General features: G+C 45.8%; 1 protein-coding gene across 4 annotated transcripts in view; it reads left to right on the top strand.

Moving 5' to 3' along the window:
• Window positions 1-25,632, top strand: part of LOC308585567 (heparan-alpha-glucosaminide N-acetyltransferase-like) — a 191,531-nt gene that overhangs the window by 137,105 nt on the left and 28,794 nt on the right. For all 4 annotated transcript variants that reach the window (XM_081191315.1, XM_081191317.1, XM_081191316.1 and 1 more), the window contains 2 exons: window positions 7,776-7,902; window positions 11,068-11,154. In XM_081191315.1, the coding sequence (XP_081047441.1) occupies window positions 7,776-7,902; window positions 11,068-11,154 (214 nt within the window). The remainder of the gene's footprint in view (window positions 1-7,775; window positions 7,903-11,067; window positions 11,155-25,632) is intronic.

The following is a 25,632-nucleotide window of genomic DNA, read 5'->3' as shown; positions in this document are numbered from 1 at the left end:
TTTTTATTGATGCGGAGAAAGCCTTTGACAATATTTCTTGGAAATTTATGAAGAGAAACTTGGAAGGGATGGGAGTGGGAAGGGGGTTTGAGAACGGAATACAGTGGTGCCTCGCAAGACGAAATTAATTCGTTCCGCAATTCTCTTCGTCTTGCGGGTTTTTCGTCTTGCGATGCACGGTTTCCCATAGGAATGCATTGAAAATCAATTAATGCGTTCCTAGGGAAACCACCTTCAGGCCAGGTCCGGGGACAGTCTGTCCCCGGACCTCTTCTGAAGGCTGGGGGGGGGACAAGGGCTTTTCTTCCCACCCCCAGCATTTTAAAAAACCCTGGGACAGCGGAGGACTTCTCCGCTGTCCGGGGGATCTTAAAATGCTGGCGGGCGGCATTTTAAAATCGCCCCGGACAGCGGAGGACTTCTCCGCTGTCCGGGGCGATTTAAAAGCCCCTGGGAAGGCAGGCAGGGGGGAGCAAAGACTTTCGCCCCCTGCCCGCCTTCAGAAGGTGTTCCCACCCCCCCCGCCCGGCTTCGCAGCAGCACTACGAAGCCCGGCAGCTGGGGCAGCTGTTCCCGCCCCCCTCCCCCCTTCGGAACATCGTTCCGAAGTGGGGCGGCTGGGGCAGCTGTTCCCGCCCCACCTCCCCCCTTCGGAACATCGTTCCGAAGTGGGGCGGCTGGGGCAGCTGTTCCCGCCCCACCTCCCCACTTCGGAACAGCGTTCCGAAGTGGGGCGGATGGGGCGGCTGTTCCCGCCCCACCTCCCCCCTTCGGAACATCGTTCCGAAGTGGGGCGGATGGGGCAGCTGTTCCTGCCCCACCTCCCCACTTCGGAACATCGTTCCGAAGTGGGGCGGCTGGGGCGGCTGTTCCCGCCCCCTCCCCCCTTCGGAACATCGTTCCGAAGTGGGGCGGCTGGGGCAGCTGTTCCCGCCCCACCTCCCCACTTCGGAACAGCGTTCCGAAGTGGGGCGGATGGGGCAGCTGTTCCCGCCCCACCTCCCCCCTTCGGAACATCGTTCGGAAGTGGGGCGGATGGGGCAGCTGATCCCGCCCCACCTCCCCCCTTCGGAACATCGTTCGGAAGTGGGGCGGCTGGGGCAGCTGTTCCCGCCCACCCCCCCCCACTTCGGAACATCGTTCGGAAGTGGGGCGGCTGGGGCAGCTGTTCCCGCCCCCCTTCGGAACATCGTTCGGAAGTGGGGCGGCTGGGGCAGCTGTTCCCGCCCCACCTCCCCCCTTCGGAACATCGTTCCGAAGTGGGGCGGATGGGGCAGCTGTTCCCGCCCCACCCCCCCCTTCGGAACATCGTTCGGAAGTGGGGCGGATGGGGCAGCTGTTCCCGCCCCACCCCCCCACTTCGGAACATCGTTCCGAAGTGGGGCGGCTGGGGCAGCTGTTCCCGCCCCACCTCCCCCCTTCGGAACATCGTTCCGAAGTGGGGCGGCTGGGGCAGCTGTTCCCGCCCCACCTCCCCCCTTCGGAACATCGTTCCGAAGTGGGGCGGCTGGGGCAGCTGTTCCCGCCCCACCTCCCCCCTTCGGAACATCGTTCGGAAGTGGGGCGGATGGGGCAGCTGTTCCCGCCCCACCCCCCCCACTTCGGAACATCGTTCCGAAGTGGGGCGGCTGGGGCAGCTGTTCCCGCCCCCCCGCCCCCCTTCGGAACATCGTTCCGAAGGGGGGTGGATGGGGCAGCTGTTCCCGCCCCACCACCCCCTTCGGAACATCGTTCCGAAGTGGGGCGGATGGGGCAGCTGTTCCCGCCCCACCTCCCCCCTTCGGAACATCGTTCCGAAGTGGGGCGGCTGGGGCGGCTGTTCCCGCCCCCTCCCCCCTTCGGAACATCGTTCCGAAGTGGGGCGGCTGGGGCAGCTGTTCCCGCCCCACCTCCCCACTTCGGAACAGCGTTCCGAAGTGGGGCGGATGGGGCAGCTCTTCCCGCCCCACCTCCCCCCTTCGGAACATCGTTCGAAAGTGGGGCGGATGGGGCAGCTGATCCCGCCCCACCTCCCCCCTTCGGAACATCGTTCGGAAGTGGGGCGGCTGGGGCAGCTGTTCCCGCCCCACCCCCCCCCACTTCGGAACATCGTTCGGAAGTGGGGCGGCTGGGGCAGCTGTTCCCGCCCCCCTTCGGAACATCGTTCGGAAGTGGGGCGGCTGGGGCAGCTGTTCCCGCCCCACCTCCCCCCTTCGGAACATCGTTCCGAAGTGGGGCGGATGGGGCAGCTGTTCCCGCCCCACCCCCCCCTTCGGAACATCGTTCGGAAGTGGGGCGGATGGGGCAGCTGTTCCCGCCCCACCCCCCCACTTCGGAACATCGTTCCGAAGTGGGGCGGCTGGGGCAGCTGTTCCCGCCCCACCTCCCCCCTTCGGAACATCGTTCCGAAGTGGGGCGGCTGGGGCAGCTGTTCCCGCCCCACCTCCCCCCTTCGGAACATCGTTCCGAAGTGGGGCGGCTGGGGCAGCTGTTCCCGCCCCACCTCCCCCCTTCGGAACATCGTTCGGAAGTGGGGCGGATGGGGCAGCTGTTCCCGCCCCACCCCCCCCCACTTCGGAACATCGTTCCGAAGTGGGGCGGCTGGGGCAGCTGTTCCCGCCCCCCCGCCCCCCTTCGGAACATCGTTCCGAAGGGGGGTGGATGGGGCAGCTGTTCCCGCCCCACCTCCCCCCTTCGGAACATCGTTCCGAAGTGGGGCGGATGGGGCAGCTGTTCCCGCCCCACCTCCCCCCTTCGGAACATCGTTCGGAAGTGGGGCGGCTGGGGCAGCTGTTCCCGCCCCACCCCCCCACTTCGGAACATCGTTCCGAAGTGGGGCGGCTGGGGCAGCTGTTCCCGCCCCCCTCCCCCCTTCGGAACATCGTTCCGAAGTGGGGCGGATGGGGCAGCTGTTCCCGCCCCACCTCCCCCCTTCGGAACATCGTTCCGAAGGGGGCGGCTGGGGCAGCTGTTCCCACCCCACCTCCCCACTTCGGAACAGCGTTCCGAAGTGGGGCGGATGGGGCAGCTGTTCCCGCCCCACCTCCCCCCTTCGGAACATCGTTCCGAAGTGGGGCGGCTGGGGCAGCTGTTCCCGCCCCCCTCCCCCCCTTCGGAACATCGTTCCGAAGTGGGGCGGATGGGGCAGCTGTTCCCGCCCCACCTCCCCCCTTCGGAACATCGTTCCGAAGAGGGGCGGCTGGGGCAGCTGTTCCCGCCCCACCCCCCCACTTCGGAACATCGTTCCGAAGTGGGGCGGCTGGGGCGGCTGTTCCCGCCCCCTCCCCCCTTCGGAACATCGTTCCGAAGTGGGGCGGATGGGACAGCTGTTCCCGCCCCCCCTCCCCCCTTCGGAACATCGTTCCGAAGTGGGGCGGCTGGGGCAGATGTTCCCGCCCCACCTCCCCACTTCGGAACATCGTTTTAAAATGCTGGGGGTCGGCAGCGAACGCTCCCGACCCCCAGCATTTTAAAACCTCCCCGGGACAGAGACTTCTCTGCTGTCCCTTGGAGATTTTAAAATGCTGGGGGTCGGCAGCGAACGCTTCGCTCCCGCCCGCCAGCATTTTAAGATCTCCCCGGGACACGGGGAGATTTTAAAATGCTGGGGGTCGGCAGCGAACGCTTCGCTCCCGCCCGCCAGCATTTTAAGATCGCCCGGGGCAGGCGGCGGGGAAGGCAGGCGGGGGGAGCAAAGACTTTTGCCCCCCGCCGGCCTTCAGAAGAGGTCCTCTTCTGAAGGCCGGCTGTGGGCGAAAGTCTTTGTTCCCGACCGCCAGCATTTCCCTATGGGCTTTCGTCTTGCGATGCAAGCCCATAGGGAAATTCGTCTTGCGAAGCGCCTCCAAAACAGAAAACCCTTTCGTCTTGCGGGTTTTCCGTCTTGCGAGGCATTCGTCTTGCGGGGTGCCACTGTAGAAGCAATCTATTCCGAACAAAAAGCTAAGTTGATAGTGAACAATGTGGTGACAGAAGAACTTCAGATTGAAAAAGGAACACGTCAGGGGTGCCCCCTGTCCCCTTTATTGTTTATTTCAGTCCTGGAGGTTTTGCTGAACATGATAAGGAAGGATCGGCAGGTACAAGGAATACGGGTCGGAGTGAAACAATATAAACTGAAAGCATTTGCAGATGACTTGGTTTTAACATTACAGGAGCCAGAATCTAGTACAAAAAGAGTTCTAGAACTGATACAGAAATTTGGTCGGGTGGCGGGTTTCAAGTTGAACAAACAAAAAACTAAGGTGTTAGGGAAAAATTTGACAGCTACTGAAACAGAAGAGTTTCAGAAGGAAACAGAACTAAACATTGTTAAAAAAGTGAAATACCTGGGGGTCAATCTCTCTTCCAAGAACTTGAACCTATTTAAAGATAATTACGAGAAATGTTGGTTAGAAGTTAAAAAAGATTTAGAAATTTGGTCAAGACTGAAGTTATCCTTGTTAGGCCGAATTGCAGCTATAAAAATGAACGTTTTGCCAAAGATGTTGTTTTTGTTTCAGGCCTTACAGATTGTGGACAGAGTGGAATGTTTTGGAAAGTGGCAGAAGGATATTTCTAAATTTGTCTGGCAGGGCAAAAAGCCCCGAATAAAGTTTAAAATACTAACTGATGCAAAGGAGAGAGGGGGATTTGCCCTGCCGGACTTAAGGATATATTACGAAGCTGCAGCCTTCTGCTGGATGAGAGATTGGATTTTGTTGGAAAACACTGATGTCCTGGATCTGGAAGGCTTTAATAACTCGTTAGGTTGGCATGCGTATTTGTGGTATGACAAGGCAAAAACACATGGAATGTTTAAAAACCATATTGTCAGGAGAGCAATATTTATGGTCTGGAAAAAATACAAAGACTTATTAGAAAGCAAAACTCCGAGGTGGGTATCACCAATAGAGGCCAAGGCTCGGAAAAAACCCAATATGGAGGCCGGATGGCCGAAATATTGGGAAATAATAGAGAACATTGGAGACAACTGGAGGTTGCAGAGCTTTGAAAGGTTAAAGGGTAAGGTGCAAGATTGGTTTCACTATGCCCAAATCAATGAGGTTTTTAAGCTAGATAAAAAAACAGGATTCCAGGTGGAAAAATCGAAACTTGAGACAGAATTGTTAGAACCAAAGACCAAGCTATTATCGAGAATGTATAACTTGCTGCTTAAATGGAACACTCAGGACGAGACAGTTAAATCAGCCATGATAAAATGGGCTCAGGACATTGGTTATAACATCATGTCTGAGGACTGGGAAAGGTTATGGACCACCGGTATGAACTTTACTGCATGTAATGCCTTGAAAGAAAACATTATGAAAATGGTATACAGGTGGTACATGACCCCAGTCAAGCTTGCTAAGATTTACCATTTGTCCGATAATAAATGTTGGAAATGTAAGGAGGCTGAAGGGACATTCTTTCACCTCTGGTGGACCTGCCCAAGAGTGAAGGCCTTCTGGGAAATGATATATAACGAGTTAAAAAAGGTGTTTAAATACACTTTCCCTAAGAAACCGGAGGCATTCCTCCTGGGCATTGTCGGCCAGAAGGTGTCAAAGAAGGATAGAACTCTTTTCATGTACGCTACTACTGCAGCAAGGATTCTTATCTCTAAGCATTGGAAGACTCAAGATTTGCCCACACTGGAGGACTGGCAGACGCAACTGATGAACTACATGGAACTAGCCGAGATGACTGCAAGGATCCGAGATCTGGGAGAAGAAGCTATGGAGGAGGATTGGAAAAAATTTAAGGACTATTTGCAAAAGTACTATAAGTTATATGAATCTTAAGACGCCGTATGATTTGGAATGTTAGCCCCAGCAACAAAAGTGGTATATATAAGAAATTGGATAATTTTTATGAAAGAATTAAGGTTTAAATGGGTAAAAATGACAATATGTTATATTTTAAGAGTAAATGGAAAATAAGAGATTTAAACCTAAACTGCAATTGAAAGTAAAAAAGAAACACATGAAACAAGGTTATAATTTGCTGATAATTTTATTGTTAAGAATGCATTGTGCGGGAGATGTGGGGAAGTCCGATAGAATTCTGAAATAAGTTGATGAAATGGTTGAGATTCTCTGTTTTTTTTCTTTCTTTTTACTGTCTATGTTCTTTCTTTTCTATCTGTAATTTGGAAAAAACGCAATAAAAATTATTATAAAAAAAAATAAAAAGTTAAATTAGGAGAAGCCTAGCTGAATGAATTTTCAATACCCAGAACTCCTATGTTTTCCACTCTAAGCACTGACAATCTGGTACCAATTTCATGCACATATGTGCAGTTGTATTCGTGGAATCAGCTTAGCATAAAGTCAGTGATGGAATATGCATTCTACACGCTCTTAGAAGCTGTGCAGAAACTGCAGCTGGGGAGATGTGTGAAAAACTAGCTCCATGTTTTCAGATTAAGTTTTCTATAGCGCCAGTCATAGGCAAATGGAATTAAGTTGATTTGTTAAGTTTGTAGGATTCTAGGGAGGGTGTTCATTCTCACAAGCGTTGGTGAACCACATTAGCGGTTTTTTGGAGCGAGCCTTGAGGAGTGGCTCATCCTCCTGACGGCTTTATGAAATGCACCTGCAGTTTAGACACAACATGTTGAATATGCAAACATACGAACTATAATGTTTGCTAAGTCTACTGTGTGCCTCAGAAGGCAAGGTCCTGCATTTTCCAAGTAATGCTGGAGACAGATTTGAGTAACTGCTGGTTTGCAGTTTGCTAAGGGTGAGTAACCATTGCCTCTTTGCTCTAGTATTCCTTACTGCAACCCAAGATCGTTTTGCCACAGGCAGGATCTAATTTAGTTAAGTGAGCATAAAATCTCCCATATTCCATTTTAAGAGCGTTACAAGCAGCAGACTAGGCTTCCCCAATGCCCAGCAACACATTTTTCTTAACCATTTCTTGCATAAGAACCAGCTAGAAGATGGGTTCACATTAGGGTTGCCATATGTCCTCTGCTTCCAGGACACATCCTCTTTATCATGGGCAGAGTCATCATCACGATCCATAGTTAAAAGTAGAAGTTGGCAAATGTCTCCTCTTTTTTGCTCTTCAAAATATGGCAAACCCAGAGATGAACACAAATGTCTGCTCACTACCATGTGGATTTTAGTTTGTCTTTAAAAATGCTATTATACCTCTATTGCCACCCACAGCTATATTGTGCAGTTGCAGCCCTGCCAGCAGGTAAACAATACCTGTTTTCTGCTTGGAAAGCAATATTTGAAATTTGAGGGTTACATTCTGAGTGTATATACTTTCAGTGAGTAAAAGCTAAAATTTTGTTTTGTGAGAAAATGCAGCTTTGTTGGGGATGAATCCGCACAGTAAATATTGATACAATAGAACCGGTTTTATATTCTAATCATGATACCATCCTCCACTGTTTTCAGAGACGGAAAAAGCAAAGGCACATCAAACATTTGAATTAGTAGAGATGTGTTTTGTAGATATTTTGCGGCAGATGGTACATCTCAATTAGGGAAGCATGTTTTCAGATTGCCGTATTCTAATGCATTTTAAAAATTATATCTCATTCTGGGGGAAGATCAGAGAGGCAACAAAAACCATGATTGCCAGAATTAACAGAGCTTTTTGGCTTTCAGAGATCAAAAGGATCATTACACTTAATGGTGCATGTGTAGTAAATGCTATTCAGGAGTTGAAAATAAGCTCACTAATTCGTTTTCAAATTCTTGTCATATCAGACTGGCCTTGTGACGAAAAATAAAATCAGTTCCAGTGTTTGGAAAACTGACAGCTGCAATTAATATTGTGTGTTCTCTCTGCAGAGGTTACCTGGGCCCTGGGGGGATAGGAGATGATGGAAAATACCCCAACTGTACTGGCGGTGCAGCGGGGTACATTGATAAGTTGGTGCTTGGAGAGGACCACATATATCGCTACCCTACATGTAAGGTAATTGATTATCTGCAGGGCTGGCTTGGTGAAGTGTTTGTAAGTGCTGGGTTTATCTGGCCTTTGGCTTTTATATGATAACATCGCTTAGCCATTCCCTTCCTTCTCCTGTCAGACATTAGCCAGGTGCAGCCAAACAAAAGGAACACTTATTGTGGCACCGTTATCATACTGATTTTTTCCCCTCACCCCCAGAGGATGGAAGAAATCTAGTGAGAAAGCAGTGTTAAGGTTTGACAGCCAGGAGTTTCAGAGTCAAGTTCACAAGCAATCTCAGCTCTTTGGGATTTACCTTTGCATATAATAGTATAAGAAACACCACAATTTAGCTGGACAAATGCTCTCTGTCTGTCCTGTCTCTAATCCAGATGTTTCAGGAAGTGTTAATACCTCTGTGTATTAAGAACATTTGACAGAGCATTAATTCCTGGTCTCTAGAAACTGATCTCTTTTTAAATACAGTGGTACCTCGGGTTAAGAACTTAATTCGTTCTGGAGGTCCGTTCTTAACCTGAAACTGTTCTTAACCTGAGGTACCACTTTAGCTAATGGGGCCTCCCGCTGCCGCCGCACCGCCACCTCGCGATTTCTGTTCTCATCCTGAAGCAAAGTTCTTAACCCAAGGTACTATTTCTGGGTTAGCGGAGTCTGTAACCTGAAGCATCTGTAACCTGAAGCGTCTGTAACCCGAGGTACCACTGTATAATTTTCAAGTTGCTGGGTATATAGATCAGGCGTTTCTAATTTCTGTATCCTTGAAGGACCACTGTGATCTTCAGAGAGTCACCCAGTGCCTAAAAGTGTATTTTGTTGCATGAAACAACTTACCATACTTAACAGCAGTTCTGTGCTCCGTAGTAAGAAGCTGGCATCATCTAGCACCTTCCAGTGTTCAGCATTTTATATACATTTGCACGTGACGTACAAAATCCAAAAGGGAGCTGGGACATTGAAAAGTGGAGCACCTGCCTTGCAAATATTTATCTTTATCTGAAAAGTGAAGTTGTGCGTGAGCTTTTTGCTCACCCCCCCCTTCAGTGATAGAACATCTGCTTTGCATGCAGAAGGTCCTCGATTGAATCCGCGGCATCTCCAGGTGGTGGTGAGAATGCCCTCTGTCTGAACCCTGGATTGCTGCTGCCATTCAATTTAAGTAATGGTGTGCTAGATAGACCCATAGCCTAACTCAGTATAAGACAGTTTCCTATGTCTTGTTTAGAATTTAGGAGGACTGTTAAAAGGTAAAGGTAAAGGGACCCCTGACCATTAGGTCCAGTTGTGGCCGACTCTGGGGTTGCGGCGCTCATCTGGCTTTATTGGCTGAGGGAGCCGGCATACAGCTTCTGGGTCATGTGGCCAGCATGACTAAGCCACTTCTGGTGAACCAGAGCAGCGCACAGAAACACCGTTTACCTTCCTGCCAGAGCGGTACCTATTTATCTACTTGCACTTTGATGTGCTTTTGAACTGCTAGGTTGGCAGGAGCAGGGACTGAGCAACGGGAGCTCACTCCGTCACAGGGATTCGAACCACCGCCCTTCTGATCGGCAAGTCCTAGGCTCTGTGGTTTAACCCACAGCGCCACCCGCATCCCCAGGAGGACTGTTAGAGGCCTGTTAAAATCCTCTTGATGGCTTATGTGGCTTAGCAGGCTACCAGCTGGCCATTTTTGAATAGACAGAAGACGAAGAAAGCAAACTAGCTTGTCAAACACAGTGGTGTTTAGATCTTCTGTCATTGGGTGCCTTGTCTACAAACAGAACTACTGGCACTGCCAAGAAAATGCTTTCTATCTGATACTTTGGAGGCTCTAGACAGCAACTAGTTTTCTTAAGAGGGTCAGGGCGCAGGCTAATGAGTTACCAGTTTTCCCATAAAGTGGCTGCAATAAGCCCATCCCTTCATCTGCCGTCCTGATGAGGCAGTTGGCTTCTGGAATGCTGAAGGAACACTGTTGCTGTGGTGATGCTAGGAACAGGAGCGGCAGACCAACAGAAGTAAAGACAGTTGTGGGAAGAAAGCAGGCAGTGAAAGGAGGCTGAGTGGCAGCGTGGGACTAAGAGCCTAACCCGGTGGCAATGCTATGCTGGCAAGTCTCACAAACTACATTGGCTGCTCTCTCCATGTTCCTTTTTAACCTCTGGATTGGCAAGTCAGAGAGGCTAGGTTCGCCTCAAGGGCAGCTAAGCAACAGTTCTTACTGTCAGGAAATTGTAGATTTTTAGTTCTGTATACATTTTTGCTCAATTTCTCTGTGGAATGATTTAGATGGCTATGCACAAAAAGGCAGTGCTAGAAGGCAGTGAAGGAGAGTGAAATTCTAGGTATACAGTGGTACCTCGGGTTACATACACTTCAGGTTACATACGCTTCAGGTTACAGACTCCGCTAACCCAGAAATAGTGCTTCAGGTTAAGAACTTTGCCAGAAAAGTGTGCATAAGATACATGTATTAGTGAAAATAACGGGGGGGGGGGAGCACTATATTAGGGGAAATTGCTTTGCAAAAATCTGCATATTGGGAAAAATTGCAAAGAGAGAGAGAGAGAAAATTTCACTAAAATACTGTTTGATTCTCACCAAGAGCACATCCTTGCCTCATATTAGGTCCTTGGCCAATTCTGTGGCACTGGCAGTTAAAGGATATCAGACGGGGGGGGGGGGGAATTTGGAGACCCATTGCTAGCCAGGATTAATAAATATTCGGAGCTAGATGGGCCACAGTTCTGATACACACCAAAATTCATCCACCCTCCCCAAATCTCATACTCCATTTTAAATCATAATTGTGGTGTCCCTTGCAGCCCCCCCAAGGGTCCAGGCCCAGTGCAACCAAACTGGTTGCGCTTCCCTAAATCTGCCTCTGTTTGGATGTCTTTGGTATAGAAATGGTAATTTATTTTAAAAAGGGAGTTACATTTTTCTGGCACAGGATAAATGTACAAATGAGCCGGCTGCCTCTGAACTTCTTGCATTAATGACTGTGTTTGATGCAATGAATAGATATGCATATTTAAGGAAGTGAGACAATTTGGATGTATGCCACATTGTCTTATGTGGCCGACATTTATTTTGTGACCTGTAATAATGTAAATTGAGAGGCTGCCTGCTGTTTTAGATATTCGGAGTTTTGAGTAACCAAAGCAATGTTTTCTTTCCTGTTAGGAGCTGTACAAAACCACTCAACCTTTTGATCCCGAAGGCATTTTGGGTACAATCAACTCCATTCTGATGGCTTTCTTTGGACTTCAGGTAATTTGATGTGTTAAAAGTGCTGTGGTCAATGCACTGTACACACGAGGTTCTTTTGGATTCACATGACCGGATTTTCCTCATCTCACACAGTAGCAGCCATGGATAGCTGGGTTATCAGAAGGTGCACACTGTAGAATTGATCCCTCCCTTGGCTTTGTTGGTGTGTGTGATGGGCAAGGGACAGTAATAGGACCAGTTTGCTGAGCTATCTGAAGCCACCAGCTGGTTATGGAACAATGGAGGAAGGGCAGGTACATGGAACAACATTGTTCATCAGAGACAAATGGCACATGGTGGATATGCAGTCAGGTGGATGTGACCCCTAGGTTTTTACCCATAGCCACAGTAAAAAGCAGCAGTCTGTTCCAGATGTTCATGCTGAGAGGAAGGGGCTGCTAACCTGTTACCTGTGGGTGTTTGATCTCATTAAAATTATCCTGTCTTGAACTGTCCGTCCCCCTCATTGGATGGATACTCATCTCTTCCCCGCATGGAGCAAAAGGTAATTCAGATAGAATCATAGAATCATAGAGTTGGAAGAGACCACAAGGGCCATCGAGTCCAACCCCCTGCCAAGCAGGAAACACCATCAGAGCACTCCTGACATATGGTTGTCAAGCCTCTGCTTAAAGACCTCCAAAAGTAGGAGACTCCACCACACTCCTTGGCAGCAAATTCCACTGTCGCACAGCTCTTACTGTCAGGAAGTTCCACCTAATTTTTAGGTGGAATCTTCTTTCTTGTAGTTTGGATCTATTGCTCCATGTCCGCTTCTCTGGAGCTGCAGAAAACAACCTTTCTCCCTCCTCTATGTGACATCCTTTTATATATTTGAACATGGCTATCATATCACCCCTTAACCTCCTCTTCTCCAGGCTAAACATGCCCAGCTCCCTTAGCCGTTCCTCATAAGGAAAAGTAACAAGTGCCACCATCCTGCTAGCCCTCCACACTCATGTACTTCCCACAGCTGCTTCGGGTATTTAAAAAAAAACCTTTGGGAAAAAACATTTACTTGGCTGAGCATCATGTGTAGCTTGACGCTTGAAAAGCATATCCCCCAGTGAAGCGATGATGGTACACTCGCTATTGCATTCCCTGGGAATGAAATCTGTCTCAATGTTGTGTCAGAACCAGACCACAGAGGCCAAAGGGATTTATCTATTAGTCTGATGTAGGAAAATGGTTCTGAAAGGGGAACCATGAATTGTCATCCTCAGGCACATCAGTAGAACTTTATGTGGGGGACAGTTATGAAATAATAATAGTAGTAGTAGTAGTAGTAGTAGTAGTAGTAGTAGTAGTAGTAGTAATACCCTATCCATCTAGCTGGGTTGCTCTTGGTTGCTTCCAACGCATATAAAAACAGCAAACATTAAAAACCTTCTGATACAGATACCTTCAGATGTGTTCTGAAAGTTTTGTAGTTCTTTTTTTAAAAATAATATTTATTGCTTTTACAACAATTTAAACACTACAAAAAAAAACAACAAAGAAAAAACAATACATTACAATACAAAGACACTGCCTTACACTAAAACATTAAACTAACAAGACAAAACAAAAACAATTTAAAAACACATCAACAAAGAAAAGAAAAGAAAAAAAATAAATAAATTTCAATGTCTTATCTTTCTTTCACATATTTCCACAACCTCCTCACACCTCCCTTTTTGTATTCCACTTCTATTAATTATTTCAGCAATTCCTTTCCATCTTCCCCTGTTTCCTATCTGTCAGGGAACTGCCATCGGAGCCAGAGGGAGAGGGAGGGCTCCAGAGGGATACCGGAGAGCGTGCCAGGAGGGAGAGAAGCAGCACATCTTCTGGGGAAGGAAATCAGCGTAACACCAGTGGAGAAGGGGGGCAGATGGGGGAATCGGCGAGCTGGCTCCGAGACTCTTCGCCGGGAACCAGTGGGGAGAGCCCGGGTCCTCCGATGCCCACACCCTCCCTGCGCAGAAGGCTTCCGTGCAGGGAAACTAGGAGGAGACTAAGTGTCAAAGAGCTTCTTTGCTGGAAGAAGTTCAAGAAACGCCCACTAACGGATTCTGCCAGCGATTGAGACAGTCACGGGCATGTGGCTGTCCAGACAGAAAGGGTTCATACAGGCAACCAGCCAAGAGTGGCGCTGATTTACACACAAGCAACCCCTAGAACTATTACACTATCCTATAATTATCTTAACACATTTCAACCTTATTTTTCTTTTAATACTCTATTAATCTATTTCTACTTAATTCCTTATAACCTTTCTACTAAAGCCATATCACTTCATTCCAACATTCTTCTAGCATTCCTTAATTTTACAATATTTCTGTAAATAGTCTTTAATTTTTTTCCAGTCTTCTTCCACCAACTCTTCTCCCAGGTCTCGGATTCTGCCAGTCATTTCCGCCAATTCCATGTAGTCCATCAACTTCATCTGCCATTCTTCCCTGGTGGGTAAATCTTGTAGTTCTTTATCTCCTTGACTTCTGATAGGATGGCAACACTTTTCCTCTATAGGAATGGTGTTTTTTAATGTACCTTAAATATGTTTCTTTGTTTTTCTGTCCCATCTTTCCTCAAACATAGAGAGAGCAGCTCCCATGGAATTTCTCAGTAGACCCCCATCTGTATACTACTAGCCAGATTCAGACTTGCGGTGTTGAACTTCAACAATGGAATACCGCATGGTATTCTTTGGGTCCAGAAATGTTGATGTTGAAAGAAAGATCTGTAGGCAGGAATCTGCAATTATTTAGTATCCTGCTTTTGAGTCTTTCCTGTGTAATCCTTGTGGATTTTTTCACTGCAGGGCAACATTTTCCATATGGCAAAAGCAACCAAGCAACTGTAAAGACCGACAAATTGATGGTGGCATAAGCTTTCCTGGACCAGAGTCCATTTCATCAGATGCCACAATCAATTTGTTCATCTCTAAGGTGCTGCAAGACTCTTGATTGCTTTTGTTGTGATGGGCTAACACAACTAGTCCCTCTAGAAATATTTTATATGTAGAGTTCTCTGTGTAAGAAACCAAGTTGCATCAGAAACAGCTTGTGTGGACCTTTTCACTTTGTGACCCTCCTGTCCCTTAATATTGCCTGTGAAGTGACTTTATGAGAAAAAAGAGGCCCAGCCATTTTGTGTATAAGCCCACAATGGATCAATAACAGAGAGGTGTTCTTTTGTTTTTTTTTTTTTTTTTAAAGGAGAGCAAGAAATCTTGTTTCCTTTTTAGCATTTTAAAAAAAGATATTAATTTGTTTAACAGATGCTGCACATCATAAGAACATGAAGTAAACCGGGTAAAAAGCACGGCCTCTTTTGTATGAGATGTTTAAGAAAATTGGGTGTTTCGTAAATACATGGAAAAGCTGCTTTTTAAAGGCGTCTTTTATGGCTCCCTTGGTCAGAGGATAGTTACCCGTAGAATTTTGAAACCCAAAGCTCATTACAACTTTATGGGACTCTTGTTTCCTAATTTTATGAGCACAGTTAATTCTCAGGCTTGTATGAGGTGTCAGGTCTGTCAGCTGGGAGAGGCAGAGGGAGGATTACCAAACAAGTCTGAGAGGCTCGTTCCCCCACAATGTTCCTCACTGGCTCTCAGGACCCTTTCAGCAGAGTCCTCCTTCAGGACAGCTGCTGCCTGACATCATGGTACAGGCTAGAATTCCCTGCAGATGTTTGCTGTGTAATTTGCTGAGAGTGGTTTTTGAAACCAGCCGGGTATTGAGACTTCGGTCTTAACCAATTATTGCTGTTAAAGGAAGAGCTTTTCAAAGCTGATCAGCTTCCATGAGTCAAGTGAGGGAAAGGTACATATGAGATCTGCAGGAATGAAAAATAGTGGCATACACAATGTGGGACCATTTGTCTGTTTTTGGCTCTTCATAATTTCTACTCTGACTGGTAGTGCCTCTTCAGAGTTTGAAGCAGAGTCATTCTGTGGAGTCATTCCGAGCCTGCCAAGCTTTTGCCCTGATCCTGCTATGCTTGTGTACAATAGGTTGTGTGCCTGTAGCTCACAGATCATTGTTATGGTGCTGATCAGCTATTCAGGGTTGTAAGTCACTGTGGCTTGACCAGGGCAAGATAAAATGACTAACAAATTGAATAAATAATAATAAAATAATAATTCAGGAAAGGAGCGGGCAGAGTGATAGTAACCAAGCCTCCACTTCCAAACAGCTAATTGGATCTCTCCCCAATTTTCTGATTAGAGCTGGTTCAGGAAAGAAACCTTACATGTAACTGGTTGCGTGCTTCTCCTTATCTGCCTACTTCTGTACAACACACGCCCTATAGATGTCTCTAGGTCTGCATGACTGATACAGTGCAAATGCTTATTTAGTGCTCCTGAGGAATATTTTTTATCTAATAATGGTGAGACTTTTTCCATTTGGTGGTTGTACTGATTTCTCCTTCTTTCTGAAGGTAATTAGGCCCTTTTTATTCTGCCTGCACTCAGTTCTCCGACTGTTATGGCTGAACTGTTAAGAATGTGCTCTTGATATTTGCAAATCTTGTAGTGCAGCAAATCTCTGCAATCCCTATTCAGTGATAAAGATGGTGAGATGTCTTGAAAACTCTCTAATGGATAGCACTCACTCAGCCAATGCTTGTGGGGTGGCTCTGTGGGACATTTCCCTTATTTAGCCATTTAAGTTATCTGGGCAGTATTCCATAGTAACGCTTATATTTTTCGTGCTTTGGCTGGGCTTCTATAAAGCATTGTAAAGTGTTAATGGTGAAAACATGTGCATTAAACATCCCAGTTTAGGTGTTTTATTTTTGTTCTCCTACACGTCATGCCTTCTTTCCAATGTTTTAGCTCCTGCTGGAATCAGTAAGGTAAAATAAGCTTCACTTTGACTGCTTAAATCCTCTTATTCCTAAAGAAACAGCTGCACAGTTGGTGATCCTGTCCTGACCTACTGTGGCAGCAAACCTCACTGTTAATGACAGAGACCACCTCCTGGTGATAATCATTACTAGTGCAGCACAGTTATTTGCTCTCTATTCCAGCAGAAGACTGTGGGCAGGCACAGATGTAACGTTAAGGTTCTCTTAGCAGCTTCCCTTCTGCATTAGAGGGGCAAGATGTGTGCTTTGTATGTTGGTGTTAGTATTCTGTTCCACTAGCCCCCACCCCAACAGTATTCATGTATTGGTGATGCTGTTCTATGGTATCTCCATTGCCACTTGCAGGGGCACTTGCCTCAGTCTCACCTGCCTCAGATGTAATGGAGATATAGAGTTGGGTACCATCTCCATTACGGGACGCGGGTGGCGCTGTGGGTTAAACCACAGAGCCTAGGACTTGCCGATCAGAAGGTCGGCAGTTCGAATCCCCGCGATGGGGTGAGCTCCCATTGCTCGGTCCCTGCTCCTGCCCACCCAGCAGTTCGAAAGCATGTCAAAGTGCAAGTAGATAAATAGGTACCACTCCAGTGGGAAGGTAAACAGCGTACCTGTGTGCTGCTCTGGTTCGCCAGAAGCGGCTTAGTCATGCTGCCCACATGACCCGGAAGCTGTATGCCATCTCCCTCGGCCAATAAAGCGAGATGAGCACCGCAACCCCAGAGTCGGTCATGACTGGACCTAATGGTCAGGGGTCCCTTTACCTTTACCATCTCCATTACATTTGAGGCAGGTGAGGCTGTGCAAGCCCTGGGCTGGAATCTGGGTGCCATGGTGGGCTGGATGAGGGTGAGTAAATTGAGCTTGAATCCTGGAAAGATGGAGGCCCTGTGGTGGTGGTTCCTATGTCTGGGAAATAAGCCAATTGCACTCCCTCTGAAGGAGCAGGTCTGTTGCTTGGGGATGCTCCTTGATCCATCTTTGACAACCAGGGGCCCAAGCAACCTCTATGAATAGGAGAAAGGTAAAGGTAAAGGTACCCCTGACCATTAGGTGCAGTCGCGGATGACTCTGGGGTTGCACGCTCATCTAGCTCTATAGGCCGAGGGAGCCTGCGTTTGTCCACAGACAGCTTCTGGGTCATGTGGCCAGCATGACAAAGCCACTTCTGGTGAACCAGAGCAGCGCACAGAAATGCCGTTTACCTTCCTGCCAGAGCGGTACCTATTTATCGATTTGCACTTTGATGTGCTTTCGAACTGCTAGGTGGGCAGGAGCTGAGACCAAACAACGGGAGCTCACCCCATCACGGGGATTCGAATTGCTGACCTTTCAATCGGCAAGCCCTAGGCTCTGTGGTTTATGCCACAGCGCCACCCGTGTGCACCTTCTTTAAAAACCTCACTGGCTGATAGGGAAGTACTTATGGCTTCAGCAGCATTGTGATCATGCAAGGCAACTTTCTGTTCACAACAGCACGCTAGTATTAATTTGATACCTTGTTGTTTCTAGACAGATGACATCTCATTTTTTAGCTACCATATTTTTCGCCCCATAGGACGCACCGCCCCATAGGACGCACCTAGTTTTTTTGGGGGGGGAAATAAAGAAAAAAAAATATTTCCCCCCCCCCAGGCACGGGGCTGGCGCGGGGGAAGCCCGAGCTTCCCCCGACCCCAGCCCCCAGAACAGCCTGCTATCCGCAAGCCTAGGGAGCCGCGCCGGTCTCCCCAGGCTTGCGGAGAGCGGCGCGAAGCCCAGGAGTGCTCTTTAGCGTGCCCCAGGCTTCGGAGTGCAGGCAGCTCTGCGCAACCCTCCGGAGCCCGGCGCTGCTTCGCGCCGGGCTCCCGAGGGTTGCGCAGGGCTTCGTGAAACCTGAAGAGCAAGAGGGGTCGGTGCGCACCGACCCCTCTCACTTTCCAGGCTTCAGCGAAAGCCTGTATTCACCCCATAGGATGCACACACATTTCCCCTTCATTTTTGAAGGGGGAAAGTGCGTCCTATAGGGCGAAAAATACGGTAATTCTGCAGCCTTCAAATCCATTTCTTTTCCAGAGAAGCTGTCCTGATGTCACTAGGAAATAATGAATTCTGGAATAATGAATTGAAGTTGGATGAATTTGTTCCTCTAGGAAATATTATTTTTAAAAATGTATACCCCCATCAGCTGCAGTCAAGTGGCATTTGTTCTGCCAATATTATTTAGATGGTGGTATAATTTTTCGACAACTAAGCAGGCAGAAACTTTCACTCACACTCCCCAAGCATAAAAATTGGGGTTGTTATTAATGCATATGGAAAATTAGTTTTGGAAAGGAGAATTTTCCCACACTTCTGAATAGCTGTTGAGTGAAAACTGCTGATTAACAGAACACAGCCTCATTGCCACTTCAGCTTTGCCAATTGCCATGACTGTAATATTGTCTTCCCACCAACAGTAAAATAAAATTCCCATCAGCTACAGCCAGGGCAATGTTTGGTCCCATATGCTGTGCTCTTCAATAAGCAGAAATCCGCCTTCATAAAAACAGTAAGGCCATCCAAATCCAGGCCTGGATCACATCATTCACTCAGGACAAAATAGTCAATCTAATCAGTTTTGCCTCTGATACCTAAACTAGTTGAAGGATGATTTTCAGTTCTACAAATACTACCGCAAATCATAAATTGTGGGGAAAGGTTTCTACTAGTGAGAAACATACTGGGCTGGACGGTGGCGGAGTAAGCTGCATGGGCGCACGGAGCGGTGGCCATGCAGTGCACCCAAGGGTGGTCAATCCGCTGCACAGGGGGCGGGGCAACCTTCCGCTGCAGCAGTGTTTGTGCAATCCTCCACTTGCAGTGGGATCCTCCACTCATGGCTGCATCAGCGGCGGGATCCTCCACTCATGGCTGCATCAGCAGCGGGATCCTCCGCTTGTGGTGGCAGGATCCTCCACATAGTGGTGACATTTTGTTATAACTGGAAATCGGAAATGTAATAACTACAGGACCCACCCTTAAAGCATAAGGGAGAATTTTCATGTGAGTGGACTGAAACGACTGTGAGGCAATAGGTTTTCAGGTTTGTTTCTTTAAAAAAACAGTATTTGTGTTTATTTCATGTGTTATAATCTTTAAAACACATGCATAGTAAACAAAGATTATTATTATTATTATTGGTTTGATTTTTTTAAAAAAAATGTTTATTGAAAGGCAGTGGCTGACAACATCAGTCCTTTTTTCTTTTCTTTTGCAGAACAATAAAACAAATACATTTCCTAAATTGAGATAAAGCCTTGATGAATTGGGAAGTGAAGATGATAAGCTATGCTTCTTGTGGTCTCTTTAATTGTATTCATTCGAAGTTCTCATTGGCAGGAAATTACATCAACCACTAACTCCTTTTACAGAAGGACTATATCTGATAAAACAGGAGGAAGGGGGGGGGAATCTGGCAGGCATCTTTGAAAGTAACTTTACTCCTCTTTCAAATGCCTTTCAAATGCACTCTGACGGAAAGATAGGCATGTAATTTTATGAAAGAACATTCAGACAGCTGTGAGCCTGAATGCTCACGTGCTTGTCCTCAGAAAATCAGAGGACATGGTCATGTCCTAAGAATATTCTTTGCAATGAGGAAGGAATATTGGCAAAGCCAATAGCCTTCCTTGGAAATTGCTTTAGAATTCATTGCCTTTATGAACATAATTACCACGTGTTCTTGTTCTTACTCAAATTTCTGATAGGCAAGTTATTGAGTGACCTGACTTGTTCCAATGGGGTGCAGCCCATGAGGCATGCTAGGCAAGGGGACCAACCTGGAATGAAAAGGTGCCCAGTAGTAGCACATGGTAGCAATGAATAGCTGGCATTCGTAAACAAGGTAGCAGGTTGCAAAGAAGTAAGTGATCACAGTGGTCAGGATTAACAGCACCTGGGACAGAGCCAAGATAGTGCCGATATTGCTCCTATAAGGGGCTAAGTTCACCTGAGCTGTTATATCCTGGCACAGGCTTCATGACGGCCCAGGCCTTGCTGGGAATGGAAAGGAACTCATAGAGCTTATGCTCTGGCAAAGAGCATTACATGTATTTATTTGTTTTTATTTTCTTCTAACTCGGCACACTTGCACATGTAGAGCAAAGCAAAAGTTAACATTGTGCACATTCTTCATAACATTTATGGTATTTAAGTACAGCATTCATCAGTTGCACTTTTGGCCCCTTGGGAAACTTCAGATGCATCTTTTGGCAGTTCAGGTGGTTGTTTACAGGGATCTCAAGGAGTTCTGAATCAGAAAGCAGTGTTGCCTACCTGAGTCTTCCCCTTCCTGGGGATTCACATGACAGAATGCTCCTCCACAAACAATTTTTGTGTAGACAGAAAATTAGCATGCCAGCGAGAAGGCTAGGCTTCAGTTCTATACCCTGACATCCTAGTTTTCTGTCTACAGGAAATTGTGTGTGTGTGTGTGTGTGTGTGTGTGTGTGTGTGTGAGTGTGTGTGTGTGTGTGTGTGTGTGAGAGAGAGAGAGAGAGAGAGAGAGAGAGAGAGAGAGAGAGAGAGAGCGCGAGCCCCCAGTGGCTGTTTGAAGCAGGCACGGGTTTCCCCGCACAGTGAGAACTAAGCCATTTTCTGTATGGCTCCCAAGGATCAATTTCTGCTTCAGGGGCAATTAAGGAAAGTCATTTCCAAATTAGGTTTATATGCCGAGGGAGGGGTGTCTGGCGGTCCCCCAAATATGGATAGTGTCAGACTGCAATTCAGGATTTAAAAAATGCAGAAAGAGGAATGTGTTGTCCCAAGATAGAATATTTGGGAGCAGTACTTGGACAGTGAAGATATTCTTCCTCTGCCTACCAGTTTGCTTGGACCACTTTACTTCCACCATGAGAATACTAATTTTAAAAATTAATGTTTGAAAAAATGTGAGGAACATGATGTAGAGCTTGGTTGGAAGGAATTATTTCCCATTCCATGTTGGTTGGGCTTATTTATGTGTTTAATTGTATAAATGACATGAAATATTAATTCTTCATTTATGTGTTCAAAGCATTCTGCTTTTTCCATCAGAAATTGTGTTTTCTGCTCCCCCGTTTTTAACCTCTCGGATGTTTACACAGAGTTATGTCTCAGTTGAATACTTATGACCCATATTTTACATTTGTTTCTAATTTTCCTCCATCTGGATTTATCCTAACAATGACAGGTATAAAAATCCATGATGCAATATAAGCTATTTACTTAATAATAACAAACCATGCAAATTCAATTGGGATTTCTTGAGGTTCTCCACTTGTATTTTAAGGTTCCCTAGGAGATTATTGTGTTGGTCTTTAAAAAAAATAATTAAGGCATTTTATGAGTTTGGACAACAATTTATATATAACAGGCATGTCCAACAGGTCGATCATGATCCACCGGTCAATTGGGGTGGTGTCTTAGGTCGATTAGCTTTGTGTTCCAACTTTGGGCAATCCCCCCCCCAATAGATCACAGCTGGTCTTTTTATACCGTGAGTAGATTGCAGCCTCTTGGGAGTTGGACATGCCTGATACATAACAATTGTGTAATGCTACTCAGAAGAGCTAGAATCAGAATTGTTGAATTCCAGCATTGTGAGTTCTGAATAACTTTAGACTGCAGAGGAGGACTTATGTGATGTATGTAATGGAGAAGCTAGCCTTTCACCACGGTGTGCTTATTTTCTATGTACAGGATTTTTTTTGTATGAAGGATCACAAAATCAAGTGAGCCCAATTACCTGCAGTCTGCAGTGGTGCCACTCAGACACAGGTTTGTCAATTTCGGTTCTTTTAGTTTCTTATTTTCCCAATCTTTAATTCAGCTCTCCTAATTTGCAGCAATTCACTTTTAAAAAAAGCAGCTCGTGAAATTTTGTCTGGATTTCTCCTAATGAATTTTTATGTGCACTTTTGACCAAAGTACATATTTCTGCAAGCAGTTTTCCAAATATAAATACATTTTAATGTTGTTTTCACTACTATCTTCCTTTTCAATGCACACTTTCCACTAATATATGCATTTTTGTACGCATTGGTTGGGTGGAGAACTGTATCACAGAATTCGGATGTGGATTTTTAATAAAGGTTGTGTTTTGGTTTGCATATTGTTGCAGAAAGTTCAAATTTGATAGATTTGACTTTAAATGCATATTGAATTTCTTGTATAGCCTTACCCTGAATATCAACCTTTGTAGTTTTGCGGTGCGTACCTAGCAGCCCAGTTAGAAAAACTGCCATATTATTATTCTCCTTTCTCCCGGTCAACAAAATTATGGGCAAGAATTGGGCAGCATCCTCCAAACCAGGGCACCACAAAGTTGGAAGCCATCCTTGCCAGTACTTATTGCCCTGTAGGTTTTCTTCTGTAGCAGCCATCCATTTATTAGACTGAGAAGCAGAAGTGATGACATGTCACTAGGGTGACTCAAGCAGAAGAAAGAAATATTGGAACTCTTACAAAGGCATCTGTTCTCATGAGTTTGATTTCAGATTTGACAGAGAGATGAATTCTGACAAAGCCACAAATGGGAATGATTACTTAGAAATGGAAGTTAGATACTGAATCTCAAAGGGTTACTTTCCCATAAATCTGTGCTCTCTCGCTGAAGTTTTTAGTGGTAAAGGGTGACAAGAAGTGAATATGCTTAGGACTTAGCAAACTTAATTCAGGAGTCAGACACATTTTATGATACATTCCCACATGGCTTTAGTTACTTTTCTTTCGTTCAGGCAAGAATGCATCGATGTTCTCATTTTCACCCATATTTGCAGATGCCACTTTAGTTTTAAGAATATGTTAGTATGCATTGGAAACATTATTTATTTAGAAAAATGTGTCATATGTTTACAATGCTAAACAAGTGTAGCCGTGACAGACAATCAATTACAATACAAAGTAGAAAACAAGGAAATCGTATTTATTTAGAAAGATAGAAGAGAAGGAGCCAGAAAGGGGCAAAATAATAAGAAAGAAAAGAGGGGAAAAGAGTGAGAGGGAAAATTGTGTGTGTGTGTGTGTGTGTGTGTGTGTGTACATTCTCTGCATCATGTTTGGTTTGGAGTGGGATGTAATTGGAAATAATGTTTATGTAGCGGAACCTCGTTTTTTGAGTGTCTCAGAAGCCGAATGATTCAGAATCCAAATGCCAAAAACCCGGAAGCGAATGCTTCCATTTTTGAACACGCCTCGGAAGTTGAACGGCTTCCAAGGCGCGTTTCTCTATTTTCCCCATTGAAATTGCTGACCGCCCATTGCGTCTTGGTTTGATGAACGTTTTGGAAGTCGAACAGTCTTCCAGAACGGATTATGTTTGACAACTGAGATTCCACTGTAATATTAATTCCAATAATGATGTTAGGGTTGTAGCCAACAAAATAACCTGGTTATAGAATGGAAATTCCCCCCATATCTCTTCACATGCCCCACCCCCATCTGCTCTGGAGATTTCAGGGAACCTCTAGAACAGACTTGGGCAGCCCAGAGGAAAGGAGAGGTGGGGGAACTTCCATAGCAGAAGCCCTTGACAAAAAGGATGACTTCACTGAATACAACCTTTGATATCTCTCCACAATCAAATCAAATAAAACATACAACGGTACATTGTCTTGAAATCTTCAGTTCCAATGGTTTATAAATAACCTCTGCCATTCTATGAACCTATAGTAAAATGATAAATGATAAAATAGTACTATTTTACTAAGATGCATAGTAAAAGTATTTAAAGAGATTGTTAACCTCCTTTGGCTCTCCATCAGGTGCTTATGGTTTAAAATAGCTGATTGAGGACTATCATTTTAATTATGCAACATTACACTGTTCCTAGTCATTTCTTGAACCATGTTGGTAGTGGCGCCTGCCCTGTGGAACGCCCTCCCATCAGATGTCAAGGCAATAAGCAACTATCTTACTTTTAAAAGACATCTGAAGGCAGCCCTGTTTATGCTGTATTGTGTTTTTAATATTCAGTTGGGAGCCACTCAGAGTGGCTGGAGAAAGCCAACCAGATGGGCAGGGTATAAATAAAATTATTATTATTATTATTATTATTATTATTATTATTATTATTATTATTATTATTTTCTTGTATAGCTTCACTTCAGTCTGACTTGTACAGGAGAACTTCCCAGTGAATGTTAGTTAGTACTGATGAGGGTGTTGTTTGGATTTTCTAATTCAAGCATAAAGGCACTATTTAGTAAGCAAAGCCATCAGATCAGCTATGGTTCACCTTCAGCTGCCCAGCTTTTCTGGCCACTGAGTCACTTCTGGGCAGCCTAAGGATCATTATGGGGTCAGTTCACACATGCATGTTCATCACTTGTGACTTAGCATGGAGTGGAATTTTCAGTCGAACATGCGAACTCCATGTCTCCATGGGAAAATATTGTGTTTTGAATTGACTCTGAGTAATATGAAAACTCTAGTGACAAACATATATGTAAGAACTGCACCTTAGAACTGCAAGACTGCAATCCCAAGCAAATGTAATATATGTAATTTTCACTGAACTAATAGGACCTCCTGTAGTTTGCAGGCCCCTGTGGATATGTTTAGATAAGTAGATGGGTTGTGCATCTTTCACTTAGTTTGTGAATTAGGTCAGGATTGTCTGAAACAAAATGTGTAGAGATAAATTCGTTTCTAAACTTGAGGACAAATAAGATGCTGTGGAGAACTGACAAACTTTCACTGTACTTTTTTTGGAAGCAGCACACCTCTAGAGCAGTAATTTAAGTCTTAGCATCTCTGTGATGTTGAGCTCTTGCTGCGCGCTTGTTTAGGCTTCCATCTTTTTCCTGTCACTGCAGGTGTTCCTTAGCTCTGTTAATACAACTTTACGCATTAACAACATAAACAACATGGGCCAAATGCCCTCTGGTTAGAAAATGAGTATCATTTCCCCAATTTATAAGAAAGCGAATAGGAATGATCCACAAAATGATTCGCCAATTAGACATCTCCCCAAAGCTACAGTATATGCATGGCATCTCCTTCAAAAATGATCAGACACGTTACAAAGTAACAACATTATTCTGAGGAGGACACAGAATCATTGATCAATGTTTTACAACCTTACATTGTGATCTCTTGGGGGTGGGGAGAGAAATGCAAAGGATGCATGCACAAAACATAATCCACAGTATGGGAAAAATCATGGCTGGCACATGCACAGACCATGCATCAATGCCTTACACTCTACTGTAGGAGCAAGTATTGTGCTTATGTGTGCACAGGCTTACACGTGCAGCATTAATGCGCATGCCCAAATGATGGGTAGAATTCAACATTGCACTATTATAAATGTTCCACCTGTGCAAGCATACCAGCTTGCCAGACAGAATAACCCACCTTTCCCTTTGTGCAGTTCTGGGGGTTTTGACCCCCACCCACTGAGCCAAATTTGTGCAATTTTCCTCCTCCATGTGTCCATACTTGGAAAAGGAGGTGGGGTAAAGTTGCATGGCATGGGCAGTTCCTAAGAACAGGCAAGTTATGCATGTGGACTCCATGTCAAATGTTCTGCTCTTTGTGTGCGGGTGTGGATGGAAGTGGAGGAAAGCGTGAACTGGATGCTGCCTCAGACTTTGAACTGGCCATTCAGTTGTTATTGTTTCC

This window comes from Podarcis bocagei (assembly GCF_964188305.1).
Source record: "Podarcis bocagei genome assembly, chromosome: 4".
Classification (NCBI taxonomy): Eukaryota; Metazoa; Chordata; class Lepidosauria; order Squamata; family Lacertidae; genus Podarcis; species Podarcis bocagei.
This window is presented reverse-complemented; position numbering and strand designations above follow the sequence as displayed.